The sequence below is a fragment of the Stenella coeruleoalba genome (genome assembly GCF_951394435.1).
Source record: "Stenella coeruleoalba genome assembly, chromosome: 2".
NCBI lineage: Eukaryota > Metazoa > Chordata > Mammalia > Artiodactyla > Delphinidae > Stenella > Stenella coeruleoalba.
The window spans coordinates 28,002,178-28,021,138 of NC_137147.1; the positions used below are offsets into that span (position 1 = coordinate 28,002,178).

Below are 18,961 nucleotides of genomic sequence, written 5' to 3' on the forward strand. Positions count from 1 at the left end.
CTTACTATATCAGACTCTTGTGATCCTTTCTGAATATTGGGTATCACCAGTTCACCAGTAGAGTCTAAGATTGGCACTTGCTGGGTGATGAAGGTGTGATCTTGAAGCTTACTTTCATCCCTACAATAATGACAAAGTAAGACTTGTCAACAACCACACACACGGAACTTGGTTCAGAACAATAATATACTTGTTATGTTATTCTCACTCAATTCTAGTATGTATAAGATGTCTACAACCACCATTGTGATCAGGCTCATGTTCATTGCTTTGTCAAGAGAGCTTACCCAAACTCCTTTGTTGTTTCATCATCAGGACCAATATAGTCTGGAACTGGAGGTTTAGAACTCTGGCCGTATTTCCTGTAGTGGGTATAAGTTAACAATGAGGCAGTGTCTCCACATGCCCTGTATTTCAACTACACTTTAAAACTGCTAAAGGAAAAAAAAAATAATAATAATAAATAAATAAATATAGGACTTCCCTGGTGGCAGAGTGGATAAGAATCCACCTGCCAATGCAAGGGACACGGGTTCGATCCCTGGTCTGGGAAGATCCCACATGCCGCGGAGCAATGGAGCCCATGGCCACAACTACTGAGCCTGCGCTCTAGAGCCGCGTGCCACAACTACTGAGCTCACATGCCACAACTACTGAAGCCCGTGCTCTGCAACAAGAGAAGTCACTGCAAGGAGAAGCCCGTGCACCACAACAAAGAGTAGCCCCCGCTCACCATAGCTAGAGAAAGCCAGCATGCAGCAACAAAGACCCAACGCAGCCAAAAATAAATAAGTAAATAGAAATTTAAAAAATAAATAAATATAAAACTGCTAAAGGGAAATGCTTCAGTTGGATGGGCTTCTTATTTTCAAAAATGAGCTTTCATACACACATAGAGGCAGTATAATATTAGGCAAGTTAATTTAAACTTACATTCTCTTAAAGTTGAGACATGTTGAACTTAAGAAATGGAAATATTTATGAATATAATCATGATGATACTCATAAAATAGCTATTAAGGGCTTCCCTGGTGGCACAGTGGTTAAGAATCAGCCTGCCAACGCAGGGGACACGGGTTCGAGCCCTGGTCCAGGAAGATCCCACGTGCCGCAGAGCAACTAAGCCCGTGTGCCACAGCTACTGAGCCCACGCGCCACAACTACTGAAGCCCACGCGCCTAGAGCCTGTGCTGCACAACAAGAGAAGCCACCACAATGAGAGGCCTGCACACTGCAACGAAGAGTAGCCTCTGCTCACCACAACTAGAGAAAGCCCACGCACAGCAACGAAGACCCAATGCAGGCAAAAAATTAATAATAATAATAATAAACAGCTATAAATGGTGATGGGCAAGGTTGAACCAGAGTACTGACCAAAAGCAAGGCCAAAAAATTCCCTTCCCACAAAAAGAATCTCAAAACACAGGAAAGTTACCAATTTAGATAGACCCAGTATGAAAATTTTTTCTTATACTTTGGAAATTCTAGTTTAAGAACAGAAAAATAGGCCCTCTTGCCCTTTGAGATGACTCACATTCTGTCTATTGAGTGTGTATCACCCTGAATAAATCTGCTTTCAATCTAAAAAAAAACAAAACCAGGAAATCAACATCATTCATTCAATATTCTAATTTGAAAGTGAGATTAACAGAGTTACAAAAAGTATAGTAGGTTGATTTGCCAGCAGATAAAGACATACCCCACTCCTAAAACTTGTCCTCAATTAGGTGCATATGAAAGCAGCATAACCCCATTCAAAATCTGGCTATATTAAATAGTCCAAAAATAATGCATGAAAAAAATGTACCTTAGATACCTCTAGTGCCTGAGATATAGCCAGAGTGATTGTTGATGCACTAAAGAGTGCAGTTTATTGGTTATACTCCTTTGAGTTAATTCAATCACAAAGAAAACTATTGTATTGTTGGATTCACAATCATATACAACCAACTGTGAACTCTTAACCAACTTCCTAATTACTCCACTTGCCTTGGAAGACCTTTTATCATCTAATTCCTCCCCCGCTGGTTTGAGCTTTCTCATTTCATCATCCTATTCCTATCTTATCTTTTTTTCATCCAACAGGTTTAGGCATCATCCCATTGTGGCCAGTTCAAGTTCACTGATTTGGTGTGAAAGATTTCACCCAAATTCCTTTGTTTATCCAAGTGTTGAAAACAACACAGTGTGGAACTTGAGGCCTGGTACTCTGGCTGTATTTCCTGGGGTACAGAAATATCAACTCACAATGAGACAGACATTCAGTGCCTACAGTCTGGATTCTACCCCTACCTCTTCAATTAAACTCTTTGAAAGTCTACCAGAGATGCAAAAGCCATTTCAGGATCCTCCATCTTCCATTCAGCTTATAATTCTTTAAACTCTTCTCTTTTGGTTGTACTCTTTTTTTATTCTCCTGTTTATTTTTTATCTTTTTTTTTTTTTTTTTTTTTGCGGTACGTGGGCCTCTCACTGTTGTGGCCTCTCCCGTTGCGGAGCACAGGCTCCAGACGCGCAGGCTCAGCGGCCATGGCTCACGGGCATAGCCGCTCTGCGGCATGTGGGATCTTCCCGGATCAGGGCACGAACCCGTGCAGGCAGACTCTCAACCACTGTGCCACCAGGGAAGCCCTCTCCTGTTTATTTTAATTGTGGTTATTCCTAAAGGTTCTAGTCTCAGCCCCTTTATTCCTGTATCTTCATCCACTTTCCTAAACTCAAGTACCAATTTTCACTAAACATGCTCAAATCTCCCTTCCTAAACTCTCATGTGTACTCCAATCACTCTTTGCAAATGCCTTAAGTGGTTTTAACTCCAATATGTTGCCACATCTCCAGTTCAGCACTGAAAATACTACTTGTATTTCTTCTGCCTAGAATGTTTTTTCCACCCCATTTTGTTCCTACTTACCTTTAGAGATCAGCTCAAGCTTCTGCTTCCTCAGAGACTTTCCTGATCTCCTCAATTAGGTCAGATTCCCCTAATCTAGGCTCTCTTACCACTGTATACCACTCCTTTGAACCTATGTCATAGTTGTATTTTTTATTTGTGTGATGATTTGAACAATGTTTTTCTTCCATGTAGAACAAAAACTCCCTGAAATCAAGCATGATGTCTTTGTTTGCTCAACACCATATCTTCAGTAAATAGTTGGCACTCAGTATGTATATGTTAAATGAATTAACGGATGGATTAAATAAAATTTAAACATTTCCCTCACGCTGGCTTTCCAGATTTTTCATTTGCCTTTCATACCACCATTCCTTCATTTCTTAAGCTAAAAGTCTTAAACATTTACTCCTTGTCTTTATTCCTTTTGTCCTTTATCACCAAGTCCTGTTTCTCCTTCCTTACTTTCTCTGTTTCTCCCCTTTATTCCGACTGCCCTCACTCTTGCCTAAACCCCTCACTGCTGCATGCCCAGAGCAGGGCAGCAGCTTCTGTTGGTCCCAACTCTATTTCTGTCCTCCAATCCGTCATACATGTCACTGTGTTACGTTAAGGTCAGCTCTGAGAACAAGGACCTGTGAACCCTTCCAGTGAGAGAGTATGAGTCTGGCTTCTTGCTCTTTGTATTCCTTTAAGGCAGAGAAGAAAACTATGTTACAGTACTCTAGAATCTACAAAAGTTCAGGATTTTCTGCATGGTTTTTAAGGCTCATCATAACTCAATCTATAGGTTAAACCTTATTTCTAATTAGTAATTACTCTCTAGCATCACTAAATTTCCTCAAGACAGGCAATTTCTCCTCAATGTTGCCTAAATACCCTACACCCATTCCTAACTCTGGGCTTTTTCTTAGGCTGTCTACCCCTTGCCTGATGTGCCCTCCCTGCTCTACCACTATCCTACAAGGCACCCCACAGGGTCACCCTCTTTCAATCTTCCCTGACTACTCTAGCCCACTGACGCATTGTCTGAATTCCATCTTTACTTTATTGTGCCACCTAATTTTTTTCCTTGTTATGCTTGGTTTTGTTTGGGCAACCAAATAGTAAGCTCTTTGAGATCAAAGGCAATGTCCCTTGATTCTTTTGAATCCCCACAATACAATGGTGCCAAGCATTTAACAAGCAATCAGTAAGTGGTTGATTTATTTTAGCCACTTTATAGTTACTATAAAGTGACTATAACCAGGGTTATAGTCACTGATAAAACATAATGAAGAGAGTGAAACTAATCATTAAAAATAATTATTTGGAGTACCTGTGGATTTCTGTTTTCCTTTCCAGGTCTTTTTCTTGGTATTAGAGATCCCCTTCATTAATAATCAGCTTTAAAATAATTTACTTATCTTTGCAGACCAATAAATCTTAACAATTGTTATGCTTCTCTTTAGTTACCACTCATTCAGCTGAACAATGTTATACCTTCTCAGGAAGCATTACCTTAAACACCTAAGATTGATCGATTTTCTTTCCCCTTTAACTCTAATACCTCTTTCATTTTTGTGCTCACTTACACATCTCCCATTCTTTATCTCTGGGAGTTGCAGTAGCTAAGCAGTATGACCCTTTTATATTGATATTTTCTGGTCCTTTCCCATTCCCTTAATTCTAAGTAAGAATATGTTCACTTTTCCTATATGGCCTCTAGGTTTGATAGCAAATTGGTATTTCACTACTGAAATAGGGAGTTACCTAGGAACAAAGCCATTCATTTTTGCAAAGAGCAACCTCAAGACTTTCTCTTTCTGCTCCCAGGTCAAATCTCCAATGTCCATATTTCCTTGAATATCTGTCCTAAAGAATTTCAAAGAAAAAAATGAAAAATAAATGGTCAAAGTAAGCATCTCTTCTTTTTAAAAAATATAAAATATGTAAACGAGAAAATTTCTAAATCATAACTGAATATTATGAGGTTTCCAAATGGAATGACTACAAGGCAAACCATGTCCATTACAAAATCATAAATTTGAAAAGCACATTAACATGGTCGCCAATTTGAAGTGTTATGTAGTCATTAAACTGAAAATAAGAAAAACTATAACAACATGAACAAAATCTGTGCTCAAACATTAAGCAAATAAGCAAAAAAGAAAGTTGTAATGCAATATTATGTATCCAGATAACACAAAGACAAAAGGTACAAGAAAAAAGACAGTTGTTTGGTGAAATTATTGATAAATTCCTTTTTAGCAAGTCTTTAGTATTAGATATTTTGCTATGAAAATAGAGTGATAAGAGGTAAATATATAAAAGAACATGTAACTTATCTAGTCTATTTCTTACCTCCAAATAATTTCATAACAACTGTTTTTTTCTTGTACGCTTTGTCTTTGTATGTATCATTATCTGCTTAAGAGGCAGCTGAGCCTTCCAGGAAGGTATTTATCTATACCATAACTTCTCCAAAGGATTCGTAGTCTACTTGGCTATTTACAAAAGTTGGCTGACATGTAGATAGAGTATTGATGTAAAATGTAAGAAATATTTTTCATATATGTCAGTTGGGGTTAGTTTTAAGTTTAGGTTTTGCCTTATAATCACCATATACTTTAATTGTCCTTCCCTAATCTGCCTCTTAGGCAGATAATGTAATATTTTAACTACAGTTTCTGCCTTCCTGGCAGAAATCCTATTGAACACTAGGATTAAAGTGATAAGTTGCTCATGAGGCAGAATAGGGAAGTGTCCAGTTTCTGCAACAACAATGTGGAGAATCATTTTATGCACCTTCTTCTGAAAAGTTATATACCACTTAATATACAGTAGATTTAAAAAATGTAAAAGAAACTGCCTTCTGTATGGTGGGGACTCAACTTGCTTGACTTATTAAATAAAAAAATAAAGTGGGGCTTCCCTGGTGGCGCAGTGGTTGGGAGTCCGCCTGCCGATGCAGCGGACGCGGGTTCGTGCCCCGGTCTGGGAGGATCCCACATGCCGCAGAGCGGCTATGCCCGTGAGCCATGGCCGCTGAGCCTGCGCGTCCGGAGCCATGCTCCGCAACAGGAGAGGCCACGGCAGTGAGAGGCCCATGTGCCGCAAAAAAAATAAATAAATAAATAAATAAATAAATAAAGTGAATCTCTTGGTAATAGTCATTATAATAACTATTATAATAGAATAATAGTAATAGTGTTATTAACAGACTTCTGAATATGGCAAGAAGGTAAAAAAACTATAGTATGGACATTTTTGAAGAAGAGTCATTGGCCATGTCCAACCTTCCCAACAGCTATACAATTTAAAAGAACCTACATATTAGCCTATTAAAAAATAATGTAAAACAGAAAACACATTTGGAAGCCCTCTCAATAAGATGTTAAGTCATAGTAGTAGGGAGTCGTTTTAAGTTTCTTAAGACCTTTGAAGAATCTAATCGTGTTGAGATATAAAACAATTTTTTCAGAATAATCTTTAAAATGCACTATAATTTAATCCATGGTTTATAGGGAGAAAAGTATTCAAACAGATTAAAATGCTAACAGGAAACAACAATTGTATATAGTCTACAAATGTCTCAATCATTCTACTACTTTTATCGTGGTGGCAGTAGATCTCTAGTGTATTTTAAAGCCTTGTGGGGACTTTTGGTTAATACAATGATGGAGGGGGCACTACTGGGTGTCCTCCAATCCATAGGACAGTTCCGTACAACAAAGAGTTGCTGCAAAGAATTGTTATATTGATTTTTTAAATTATAGGTTTGATTAGATATTATTACCTATGAATTTCATCTCAGAATAGTAAAGGGAACATTACAAAATATTTGTGAAAAGCATGTTTATCAAAAATGTTTAACCTGAATCTAATCAAACCTTTATAACAAATTTATAGGAAACAAAATAAAGGAACATGTTAAAAAATATTACAATGATATTCAAAATGGAACGAATAATCCCTTTAACAAGTCTCTGTCACACAAAAAAGGGGGGACATCTACTAAGAATACCTACTAAGCCCCACACAGTATGCTAAGCATAGGGGTTACAAAGATGAGTAAGACAGTTCCTCTCCTCAAGTAACTTACTGAGTAATCTAGTCAATACTTAGATATTACCAAACTGAACTTTTCAGGGTTTTTATTTCTCTAAAGGGCACAAGAAGAGCAGTACAAAGGCAAAATATTAAAGCATTATTAGTACCATTTATCGGCCTCCATAAGATCCTGATTCACACTGTTGGTGCTGTGCTCTCTGCCATCAAATGTTCGGATTTTGGGATATTCTGTTCTTCCTGCACATGCCTCTCTCATTTTAAAATTGAAAGCAGCTTGTGCTACCTGTTTATAACGCTTTCTGCTAAATAGGATCTGTTGCTTTACTTGGTGTAGAGCATCTAAAAAGAATCTTTCCACTTCTGTTCTTTCATCTAGTATGTTCTTGGCCAGCTTCTTTACTCGATTCATTTCCTTGTCCTTCATCTGAAGAAGATGCTGCAGCTTGAAAATTTCAATCTGACCCGCTTGGTTCTTTACCATTGCCTGCTGCTGCAGTTTTAAAACTTCAGTCTCAAACTCTTTGGTCATACAACTCAGGGTAGTCTCCAAGCTTACTACCTTCTTCTGAAGAGTTTGGATTTGTAATTTCTGCTGGGTAAGCTGCATTATCTTTTCCTTAACCAACAGATCATTGATTTCCTAAAACAGAAAGATGAGAGAGGTGAGAGATTTTTTTTTTAATTAATTTCAAAACTTAAAAGTTCCTCACTAATATCCATTACTTCATGAGATTTGAGTTTGAGGCCAGGTTGCAATGGTGATATTTTGGTATTCTGTGCATAAAGAGTAAGAAACATCAAGAGTCCCTGTCTGGACTAAGGAAGGCCACAGATTTTACTAATTAAGAAACTCTCCTTCCTCTAAAATTATGAAAAGTTCAATATTTTACATTATCAAAAAATATTCCAAAATCAGTAAGACTGTACAGTAAAACAGTAATTTAACAACTATATACTGCAAACTGTGGCAGTCTGCTAGTTGCCTATCCTAGTGTCCATTTTCCATTTCTTCCTTCGTAATAAAACCCCAATTTTATTCAGAAAGGTAGTAAGCCCAGCTGAAAATTCCCAGTTTCCCTTGTGTTCAGCAAAGCCACATGACTAAGCTCTGATGGAAGAGCTGCGAGTAGAAATTTGTATAGGACTTCCAGGAAGAGCTCTAAAGGGAGGAGCATGCTGTTTTCCTTCTTGTCCTTCTTCCGCCCTGTTGTTAGAGCTCCAGCAGCTGCTGGGGGCCATGAGGTGACTCTGAGGAGATAAGCCATGTGTTGCAGAACAAAGTTGAGGAGCCCGAGTGTCTGCCGAATTTGTAGCACTACCATTCCAGCTCTGGATTGCTTACCTCCAGACTTCCTTTAGGGAGAGAATACACCTTACATGGGGAAACCATTGTTGTCACAGTTGTCACAGTTCCTAAGTGATTCAGAGACCAACTCTAAGCAAAGTAAAATGAATACTAAGGTAGTAGAGGACAGGGGTTATATTTATGTTTCGGATGTATTCTTTATAAAGCCAAGTCTAAAGTTTCTTATAAGTCATTCAGTAATTAACTTTTCAGATAAGAAAAATACACCATCCAGACAGAAGAAAAATTGTCCTATTGTCCTTATGTATCACTACTATACTCAATCCTTAGTATTCACCAACCCAATCTTTACAAAAAAAGGAAACAAAATCGAAATGAACCTTTTGCTGTAAAAGGGAAGTCTGAGTCTCTTGCAACTTCTGAGAGTTTTTTTGTAGAGCATCAGCTTCCTTCAGGTGGTATGCGAGAGCTTTCTGGAGATAAATATTCTCTTTAAAAACAGCTCTTCCAGCATTGTTCAATTGCCTGAAATAGATAGATATAAGATCCCAAAACACAGACCTAAGTTTTAAATATTACCAAACTAGAACAATGACTGCTAAATCCCCTAACATTAATAATAATGATCATCCGGAATTCCCTGGTGGTCCAGTGGTTAGGACTCGGCAATTTCACTGATGTGGCCCACCCGGGTTCAATCCCTGTTCAGGGAACTAAGATCCCGCAAGCTGCACGGGGCAACCAAAAAAAAAAATTAAAATCAATAATTTAAAAAAATAATAATGACCAGCACTTATTTAGCTTATGGTGGGTACTCAATAGTTAGGTGGGGATCTTGAGAACTAAGTTCTCACCAACAGGAAAGTAAAAAGGGACGTGTTACTTCCAGTCCAAGGCAATTAAGGGCAGGTATGAGTTTCCCATGCTCTCTCTTTGTACATGTGACTGGACATGAAGAACAAGATGGAAGCAGCCCAGGTTCCTGAATCACCCCTGGAGTAGAGCTGTCAGACCCACATTAGATTAGAAATAAACCATTGAGACTTAGTTTATTAACACAGTGCAGTTTAGTGTTACTTTCACTAATATACCTCATGAAAACTGTGCACAGTTGCCATTATTAACACCATTTTTAGATGGAGAAATTTAATTTCAAAAAAGTTAAGAAATCTTCTTACAGTCAGTTAGTATACATGTTGAGAACCAAAGTGTAACTTCGAAGCCCAGATTCTTTTCTCCACACTATGCTGCTACAAAAAGGGTGGATGGAAAAGGGGTGGGTACACAGAGAGAAAGAAACAGCGAAGGAAAGTAAACCAGAAAATTTGAAGAAAGCAGACCAAGAGAGAAGGGGGTAGAAAACATGATAAGAACTAAAAAGACTAGCAAAGAGGTAAGAGAGGCTATTAGAAAGAAAAAAGAGTCAGCGATCTCCTACACAACAGCTTCATGGTGGGCTCTGTCTGCCAGCATTATTATCTTCTTCTCAGCCTCTTTTTCTAGTCGGTACTAAAAAAGAAAATAGGCTGTTTTAATACAGTTATATTTCTAACAACAAATTTTACACAGAAAATGTTAAGTATTTATTTTATAATGTCAAATAAAATACTCCTGTCCACATGATCTGATGTGAAGTGCTCCAAGTATCAATGGAGGAGCCAGCAAAGAGGATAGTGTGAACACAGGGACTTTAGGGTACTTCCCAATTTCACCATTAAAAAAGCAAAATGACATATAAATAGAAAAAAATTCCACATCAGACCTGGAAAGCAGAGCTGGGAGAAATTTCTGTTAAATACAATGTGATGAGAATCATTTATTCATTCATTTAACAAAGTCCTATTGAGTACTAATAGTGTACCAGATTTTTTAGATACTAGAGATGCTGTGGTGAACATAACAGATAAGGCTCCTGTTCTCATGGAGCTTATATTCTAGGATGAGATCCAAACAATAATAATAATTAAAATGCATTGAGCCTTTACTATGTGCCAGGCATGGTTCTACACATGTATTATTTACTTCTCACAACAATGTAATTAGATACCTATGAATTAGATACTATTATTGTCCCCAAAGACAAGGATTGAAGAAACTGAGAGAAAGGTTAGTGACTTGTCCAAAATCATACAGCTAGTAAATGGCAGAGCAGGGATTCAAACGCAGGCAATTTGATGCTATACAGCCTCCCAGCAAGTAAACAAATAAGAGAATTAATAGACTGTGATAAATGCTATAAATGAAATAAATGGGGTAATGAAATAGTAACTGAGGGAGGTAATTTTAGATTGGGTTTAGGGATTATCTCTTTGAGGGGATGACATTTGAGCTCTGAAGAATGCGAATAAGCCAGAACTGCAATAAGAACATTTCAGGAAGAGAGAATAGCAAGTACAAAAATATGCAGGTGGTTCAAGGAACAGAAAGGATTAAATGGGAAAACACAACAAAATACTAATAACCTGAGGGAAGTCCTTTATATGATCAGGTGGAACATGCTGAGGTATGAGATAAATGAACAGGGCTTACTAGAAAGCTCACTGCCATGGACCAGCAGCACTGGGGCTCAAACCAGTATAGGAGTTTGTATCTAACCATGAAGTCTGTACCTCACATGGTAAGGCAGACACTGCTGTGGCTGGACAACCCAACACTCCTTCCCATCCTCCTTTTTCCTTCCCAGCTTCCACCAGTGGCTGGAGAAACAAAACACCCCTTTTCCCTGGCGTCCATTATAACATGGTTCTGGACAATCAGAGAGATGTAAGAAGAAATCTGCTAGGAGCTTCTGGGGAAAGTTTCACGGTTTCCAGATAAAAGGGACAGATACAGATGGAGCCTCCCTTCTTCCCGCCCTAAGAGAGATGACTCTCAGAGCTGCATTAACCATCTTGCAATTATGAGGGAAAGGCCAGCAGCCACCTACTTCCAGACATAAAAATCCTATTTATATAAGCACTGTCATTCAAGTAATCTGTAAACTGACCAAGCACTTCTAACATTTGTTTGTGGAATGTTACACCAAGTAGGAGAGAGATCAAGTGTAGGGTGGAGTGAGGAAAGAGGCAGCTGAGAGCAGCCCATTCCTGAGCACTTCCATTCCTAACAGTGCCAGGAAGTGCCTGAGAGGGAAAGCGTCTAGATACTGCTCCTGCCCCACTCCCAGGTTATTCAATACACAAACTGGAAACCTAGAGCCACTTTCGAAAGCAAATCCTTTTATATAAACCTGATATGAGTACTTATTTGCCTCACCCTCACTTCCTTACATTCCCACCAATTTGTGAAAAAATGTATTCCTTTCCTAAGGATGAAAAATTAAAGAAAATATTAAAAGAATTAAAGAAAAACCAGGGGGACTCTGAGAATTAACTTTAGAAGCACAGAGAAATGTGGAAGTCTGTGATGTGCTAAGGAACATTTTTGAGCCCCCTTTTTATTTATTTATTTATGGCTGCTTTGGGTCTTCGTTGCTGCGCACACAGGGGCTACTCTTTGTTGCGGTGTGCGGGCTTCTTACTGCGGTGGCTTCTCTTGTTGCGGAGCACGGGCTCTAGGCGCACGGGCTTCAGTAGTTGTGGCTCACGGGCTTTAGAGCGCAGGCTCAGTAGTTGTGGCGCACAGGCTTAGTTGCTCCATGGCATGTGGGATCTTCCCGGACCAGGGCTCGAACCCGTGTCCCCTGCACTGGCAGGCGGATTCTACACCACTGTGCCACCAGGGAAGTCCTGAGCCCCTTTTACTAATATCCTTAGTTGGCTTGACTAAGGGAAGACCCTCACGTGTATCAGAGCAACCTCTCTAATCCCATCTCCCCTATAAAAAGTGGTACATGGAGCTTTAGTTCCACCAGGAGACAACAAGCTGGGGTGGGGGATGTGTCCTGAAGCCTTGGTCAGATGACAATCTCTCTTGAGGATTTCAAGAATCTCTAACTAAGAGGGGGGAAAAAGATAATCTTCTAATAAGATACCAAATGAAAACTTGATGTCTCAGAATACATATAAATATACTTACGTCGTTCTAGTACACAATATATTTATTTATTAATGCAAATATGCTGTACCTTTTCTTCCAAAAACCTGCCTTCCAATCTCCTAAGAGTCTCCTGATGTTTCTGCTCTATGTTCCTTAAGTTCTCCTTCAGCTAAAATTAAAATAACGAAAAACAGAATGGTCAGTAGGAAATGGGGTGGATTGGGGCATATTCCTGGAAAATTCTCAGTCAGGAAGTATTTTCTGTTATACATTACCTCTTAATCCTGAACACACAGAAAAACTCCATGCCCTCCCTCTGAGTACCATACTTCTCATAATCGTCTATAGATTTACAAGATCAGTATTGAGTTTCTAAAAAGCTTTTCATGAATAACAGTTTTCAGAACATTCAGATAAGTTATTATCATATTCATTTCCCCCCCCAAATATCTTCATTTTAAACATGTGGACTTACAGAATCATAATATTTTAGAATTACCAGGAATCTTAGGAGTCAGACTATACAAATCTCCCACTTAATATAGGAATCTCTTCTATGAGAAAAATATCTAGAGACAGAAGTATCACTAATCAAATCCTATTAATTCACTAGACTGCCCTTTTAAGAGTTCCCATTTTTAGAAAATTCTTCCTAGTATCAATCTAAAAAGTATCTCCCTGTGATTCCCATAGACAGATCCTTCTATCCTCTAAAACTACATAGAATAAAAAGGACATAAAATTCTTCCAGGCAAAGAGAATTGAGCTAACTTAAAGTTATGATCCTGAAGGCTATATATACTGGCAAGAACCAATCAGATTGAAATCGGCACACTCAATCTAATATTCATGCCACAAAAAAAGGCAGTAGAGAAGAGCTTTCCATCACACAGACCAGAGTTCAACTGTTACCTCTCTGACTTACCAGCTGTTTGGGCAAATCACTTATCTTCTCTAAGTCTCAAATCTCCAGGGTAAAAAGAGGATAATAATAGTAGCTATTCTCATAGAGGTGTGACAAAGATTAAATAACAAATAATACACACAAAATACTTAGAATAGTAACCATTTAATACAGAGGTTAGTTATTTTATGTCTAATATTGTCCTCCCTTATACTTCACAATTTTCCTTCCTGTGATCTCTGTCCTAACAGTATTAAATCTCCATTTGATCCATATCATATGATTTCAGATGTTCTTCTTTCTTCCTGTATTTTTTAGACAATTTAAAAAAATTGCCTCATATTGTCAAAGACTTTCAAAATTAATGTCAATATATAAATTTGTGGAAATGTCTACCATGCCAGTGGGATGGGGGGGGTGGACCTTTCAATTGCCATTGGGGTCCCCAAAAATCTATAAATTAATAAATAAATCTTTTGAAAGATAATTAGGCAATGCATATGAAAAACCTTAAAAGTTCACGTTCTAATTTAACCTAGAAATTTCACTATAACTTCTAGGAAGTTATCCTAAAAACTAATTAAAAATATAGAAAAATACTTTGTTACTTAGATGTTCCTCAGTTTATAATAGTGAAAAATTAGAGAAAAGTCCAAATGTCCAACAACAAGGGACCGATTAGTAAATCATGATATATCTACCCAATGAAATTCCATGCATGTAGTCAAAAGGTTTTATAGAAAAATACATAATGGCATTGAAAAATGTTCACAATATGTAAAGTGAAAAAATCAGGTTAACAAACAATTTGTACACCATAACCTCATTTTTGTAAAAATAGCATATATTGTAGATACTTTAAAATATATTTATACATAGCAGAGGTGGAAAAACTAAAGACAATATACCAAAATATTAACAGTGGTTATCTTTAAGTAATATAGTTGTGAGGGGAGGGTTTTTCATTTTCTCTTATCAGCTAAATTTGCTGAAATGGGTATTATCACTTTGTCAAAAGAAGAAAGACTAAAACAAATTATTTAAAAAATATTAATTGCAACCTACCAATGTATGCTCCTTTTGTTAATCAGGTAATGAAAATCATTTTTTCTTTAAATTCATGCTTTGAATACCTTTTGATAAGCTAAACTTAATTGGCCTCTTTTAAATTTGTATAATGAATCCTATAGCACAGTATAATTAATTTTCCTCCCTTTTATTAAATTCATGGGCCCCACACCTGCCTTAGTTCTTCCATATTTGGGATTCCACATAACCATCTTATTTTTTCCCATTAGCCAGTGTCTTTTGCCTTTGAATTTTAAGTTTTCCTGGCCCACCACCCCTCTTTCAAAGGGTTGAAATTTATTTCTCCACTAGGTGGCAACATTGTTCTTTAAAAAAAATCACACCAAGGCCCAAAAGAATATGCACAACTAGTTTTTCTTTTTTTAACATCTTTATGACGTATAATTGCTTTACAATGTTGTGTTTCTGCTGTATCACAAAGTGAATCAGCTATATGTATACATATAACCCCATATCCTCATAACCCCTTCCTCTTGAGCCGCCCTCCCACCCTCCCTATCCCACCCCTCTAGGTGTTCACAAAGCACCAAGCTGATCTCCCTGTGCTATGCAGCTGCTTCCCACTAGCTATCTGTTTTACATTTGGTAGCATACATATATCAGTGTTACTCTCTCACTTCGTCCCAGCTTACCCTTCCCCCTCCCCGTGTCCTCAAGTCCATTCTCTAGTAGGTCTGCATCTTTATTCCTGTCCTGCCCCTAGGTTCATCAGAACCTTTTTTTTTTTAGATTCCATATATAGGTGTTAGCATATAGTATTTGTTTTTCTCTGACTTACTTCATTCTGCATGACAGACTCTAGGTCCATCCACCTCTCTATAAATAACTCAATTTCGTTTCTTTTTATGGCTGAGTAATATTCCATTGTATATATGTGCCACATCTTCTTTATCCAGTCATCTGTTGATGGACACTTAGGTTGCTTCCATGTCCTGGCTATTGTAAATAGAGCTGCAATGAACATTTTGGTACATGACTCTTTTTGAATTATGGTTTTCTTTGGGTATATGCCCAGTAGTGGGATTGCTGTGTCGTATGGTAGTTCTATTTTTAGTTTTTTAAGGAACCTCCATACTGTTCTCCATAGTGGTTGTATCAATTTACATGCCCACCAACAGTGCAAGAGGGTTCCCTTTTCTCCACACCCTCCCCAGCATTTATTGTTTGTAGATTTTTTGATGATGGCCATTCTGACTGGTGTGAGGTGATACCTCATTGTAGTTTTGATTTGCATTTCTCTAATGATTAGTGATGTTGAACATCCTTTCATGTGTTTGTTGGCAATCTGTATATCTTCCTTGGAGAAATGTCTATTTAGGTCTTCTGCCCTTTTTTGGATTGGGTTGTTTGTTTTTTTGATATTGAGCTGCATGAGCTGCTTGTATATTTTGGAGATTAATCCTTTGTCAGTTGCTTCGTTTGCACATATTTTCTCCCATTCTGAAGGTTGTCTTTTCATCTTGTTTATGGTCTCCTTTGCTGTGCAAAAGCTTTTAAGTTTCATTAGGTCCCATTTGTTTATTTTTGTTTTTATTTTCATGACTCTAGGAGGTGGGTCAAAAAGGATCTTGCTGTGATCTTGGTTGCAGAACACATAGAGTGTTCTGCCTATGTTTTCCTCTAAGAGTTTTATAGTGTCTGGCCTTACATTTAGGTCTTTAATACATTTTGAGTTTATTTTTGTGTATGGTGTTAGGAAGTGTTCTAATTTCATTCTTTTACATGTAGCTGTCCAGTTTTCCCAGCACCACTTATTGAAGAGGCTGCCTTTTCTCCATTGTATATTCTTGCTTCCTTTATCAAAGATAAGGTGACCATATGTGTGTGGGTTATCTCTGGGTTTTCTATCCTGTTCCATTGATCTATATTTCTGTTTTTGTGCCAGTACCATACTGTCTTGATTACTGTAGCTTTGTAGTATACTCTGAAGTCAGGGAGCCTGATTCCTCCAGCTCCATTTTTCTTTCTCAAGATTGCTTTGGCTATTTGGGGTCTTTTGTGTTTCCATACAAATTGTGAAATTTTTTGTTCTAGTTCTGTGAAAAAGGCCATTGGTAGTTTGATAGGTATTGCATTGACTCTGTAGATTGCTTTGGGTAGTAGAGTCATTTTCTCAATGTTGATTCTTCCAATCCAAGAACATGGTATATCTCTCCATCTGTTGGTATCATCTTTAATTTCTTTCATCAGTGTCTTATAGTTTTCTGCATACAGGTCTTTTGTCTAGTTGGGTAGGCTTATCCCTAGGTATTTTATTCTTTTTGTTGCAATGGTAAATGGGAGTGTTTCCTTAACAACTAGTTCCTAATTCACTTTGATTCAGAATGTATACCTACACCTAGGATGGCTATTTTAAAGTTCCTGAAAAGTTAGTGAACTTAACTTGATTCATTCTGCAGCATTTTCATATAAAACAAAACTAGATATTCTTTCTAGAAACTTTTCAGCTTTATTGAGGAATTGTAGATAAATAAAATGTATGATAGTTCAAGTGTACGTCATGATGATTTGATATACATACACTTTGTGGAAGGATTCTTCCCATTTAGTGGAAAACTTGATATTCCTTAAATTACATTTAATAAAAGACCCACTCAGCATTTAACATAGATTTATTGAGCATTACTGTGTATCCTGTCCTTCAATGAATACAAAGCACAGTACTGTTCATGCCTCAAAAAATTTACAATCTAGCAGGGGAGATAAGACAAATAATAAATATAATATCAAGATAGAATGGGCTAAGTGGTATAAAAGAAATACAAAATGCTATGGAAACATACAAAAAAATTACTTTTTTGCTAATCATCTTTTAAAAATTTTTTTCTCTTTTTTCTAGCTTAATTGAAATATAATTAATCTATAACATTGTGTAAATGTAAGGTGTACAATGTGTTACTTTGATATACTATATTGCAAAATGATTACTACCATAGCATTAGCTAACACCTCCATCATGTCACAAAAACTACCATTTCTTTTTCTGTAGCAAGAACATTTAAGATCTACTCTCTTAGCAACTTGCAAGTATGTCATACAGTATTATTAGTTATAATCACCATACTGTACATTAGTTTCCTAAGAACTTGTCAGTCTTATAACTGGCAGTTTTTACCGTTTGACCAACATCTCCTCATTCCTCCCCCCGCCAGCCCAAGTAACCACTCTGAGTTCAGTGTGGTTTTTTTTGGCTGCACCACACTGCTTGTGGGATCCACAGACCAGGGATTGAAGCTGCGCCACCGCCGTGAAAGTAACAAGTCCTAACCACGGACCACCAGGGAATTCCCAAAGTTCAGCTTTTTAAATTATTTATTTATTTTAATATATTTATTTATTTTATTTTATTTATTTTTGGCTGTGTTGGGTCTTCATTGCTTTGCTGTGCGCAGGCTTTCTCTAGTTGTGGCGCGCGCGGGCTACGCATTGTTGTGGTGTGCGGGCTTCTCATTGTGCTGGCTTCTCTTGTTGCAGAGCACAGGCTCTAGGCGTGCAGACTTCAGTAGTTGTGGCATGAGGGCTCAACAGTTGCGGCTTGTGGGCTCTAGTGTGCAGGCTCAGTAGTTGTGGCACACGGGCTTAGTTGCTCCGCGGCATGTGGGATCTTCCTGGACCAGGGCTTGAACCTGTGTCCCCTGCACTGGCAGGCGGAATTCTTAACCACTGCGCCACAAGGGAAGTCCCTCAGCTTTTTTTAGATTCCACATATAAATTGTATTGCACAGTATTTGTCTTTCTCTGTCTGACTTATTTCACTTAGCATAACGCCCTCAAGTTTTGTCCAAATTGTCACAAATGGCAAGAAGAAAATTATTACTTTTAAATAGTACACTGAGGAAGTTCTTATGGAGAATACGCATTTGAGCTGAGCCTCTGAAGAATAGGTAAAATTTTAATGGACAGAGCTCTATCAGGAGTATATTCCAAATAGAAGAAACAGCGTAAACAAAGAAAGGCAGAAAAGACTTCAGGGAATATCCGGGTTGGGTGGATTAAAGGTGGTGTGTATGGGAAAGTGTAGGAAAAGGAAATAATATGTTCCAAAGTAGGTGTAGGGTCTTGATTTTCACGCTAAGGTGTCTGGACAATATTCTGTTTACAATAGAGAAGATTGTTTATAATCTTCTTTACTAAAGAAGATTCTTTTCCCCCCCTTGTTGCTATTTTTACCTTAAATATAGCAGTGTGTACACGTCAATCCCAAACTCCCTAACTATTCCTTCCCTCCACCCTTCCCCCCAGTAACCATGAGTTCGTTCTCTAAGTCTGTGAGTCTATTACTAAGGAAGATTCTTGAGGGAAGTGACCAGAACATCATCAGAACTGTGATATTTTAAGATTATTCCTGCAGTAGTGTGTACTTTGTACTGCGGTGGTGTGGTGAACTTAAAATACGTCCACATTTGGAATTTCCTGGCGGTCCGGTGGTTAGGACTCAGAGATCTCATTGCCTTAGGGCCCAGGTTCAAACTCTGGTCGGGGAACTAAGATCCCACAAGCCCTAGGGACCCGCCAAAAAAAAAAAGTTGAACTCAGAGTGGTGGTTACCTGGGCTGGGGGAGGGGGAAATGGGGAGATATTGGTCAAAGGGTACAAACTACCGGTTATAAGACTGACAATTTCTTAGGAGTCTAATGTGCAGTAATAAGAATAGCAGGATCAGCAACAGCAGGTAATCTTTATCATACAGTACTAAGCATTTACAGTAAAACAGATTACACGTATTCCCCGCTTTTCTGAA

The 18,961-nt window shown here is 37.9% G+C and overlaps 1 protein-coding gene across 1 annotated transcript in view; it reads right to left on the reverse strand.

Annotated features, from left to right (window-relative positions):
- The window catches only part of BBOF1 (basal body orientation factor 1), a 53,671-nt gene that overhangs the window by 19,668 nt on the left and 15,042 nt on the right, over nucleotides 1-18,961 (reverse strand). The window contains 7 exon segments of the mRNA XM_079914707.1: nucleotides 6-120; nucleotides 288-362; nucleotides 4,643-4,744; nucleotides 7,090-7,583; nucleotides 8,630-8,774; nucleotides 9,688-9,758; nucleotides 12,316-12,396. Of these exon segments, the coding sequence (XP_079770833.1) occupies nucleotides 6-120; nucleotides 288-362; nucleotides 4,643-4,744; nucleotides 7,090-7,583; nucleotides 8,630-8,774; nucleotides 9,688-9,758; nucleotides 12,316-12,396 (1,083 nt within the window).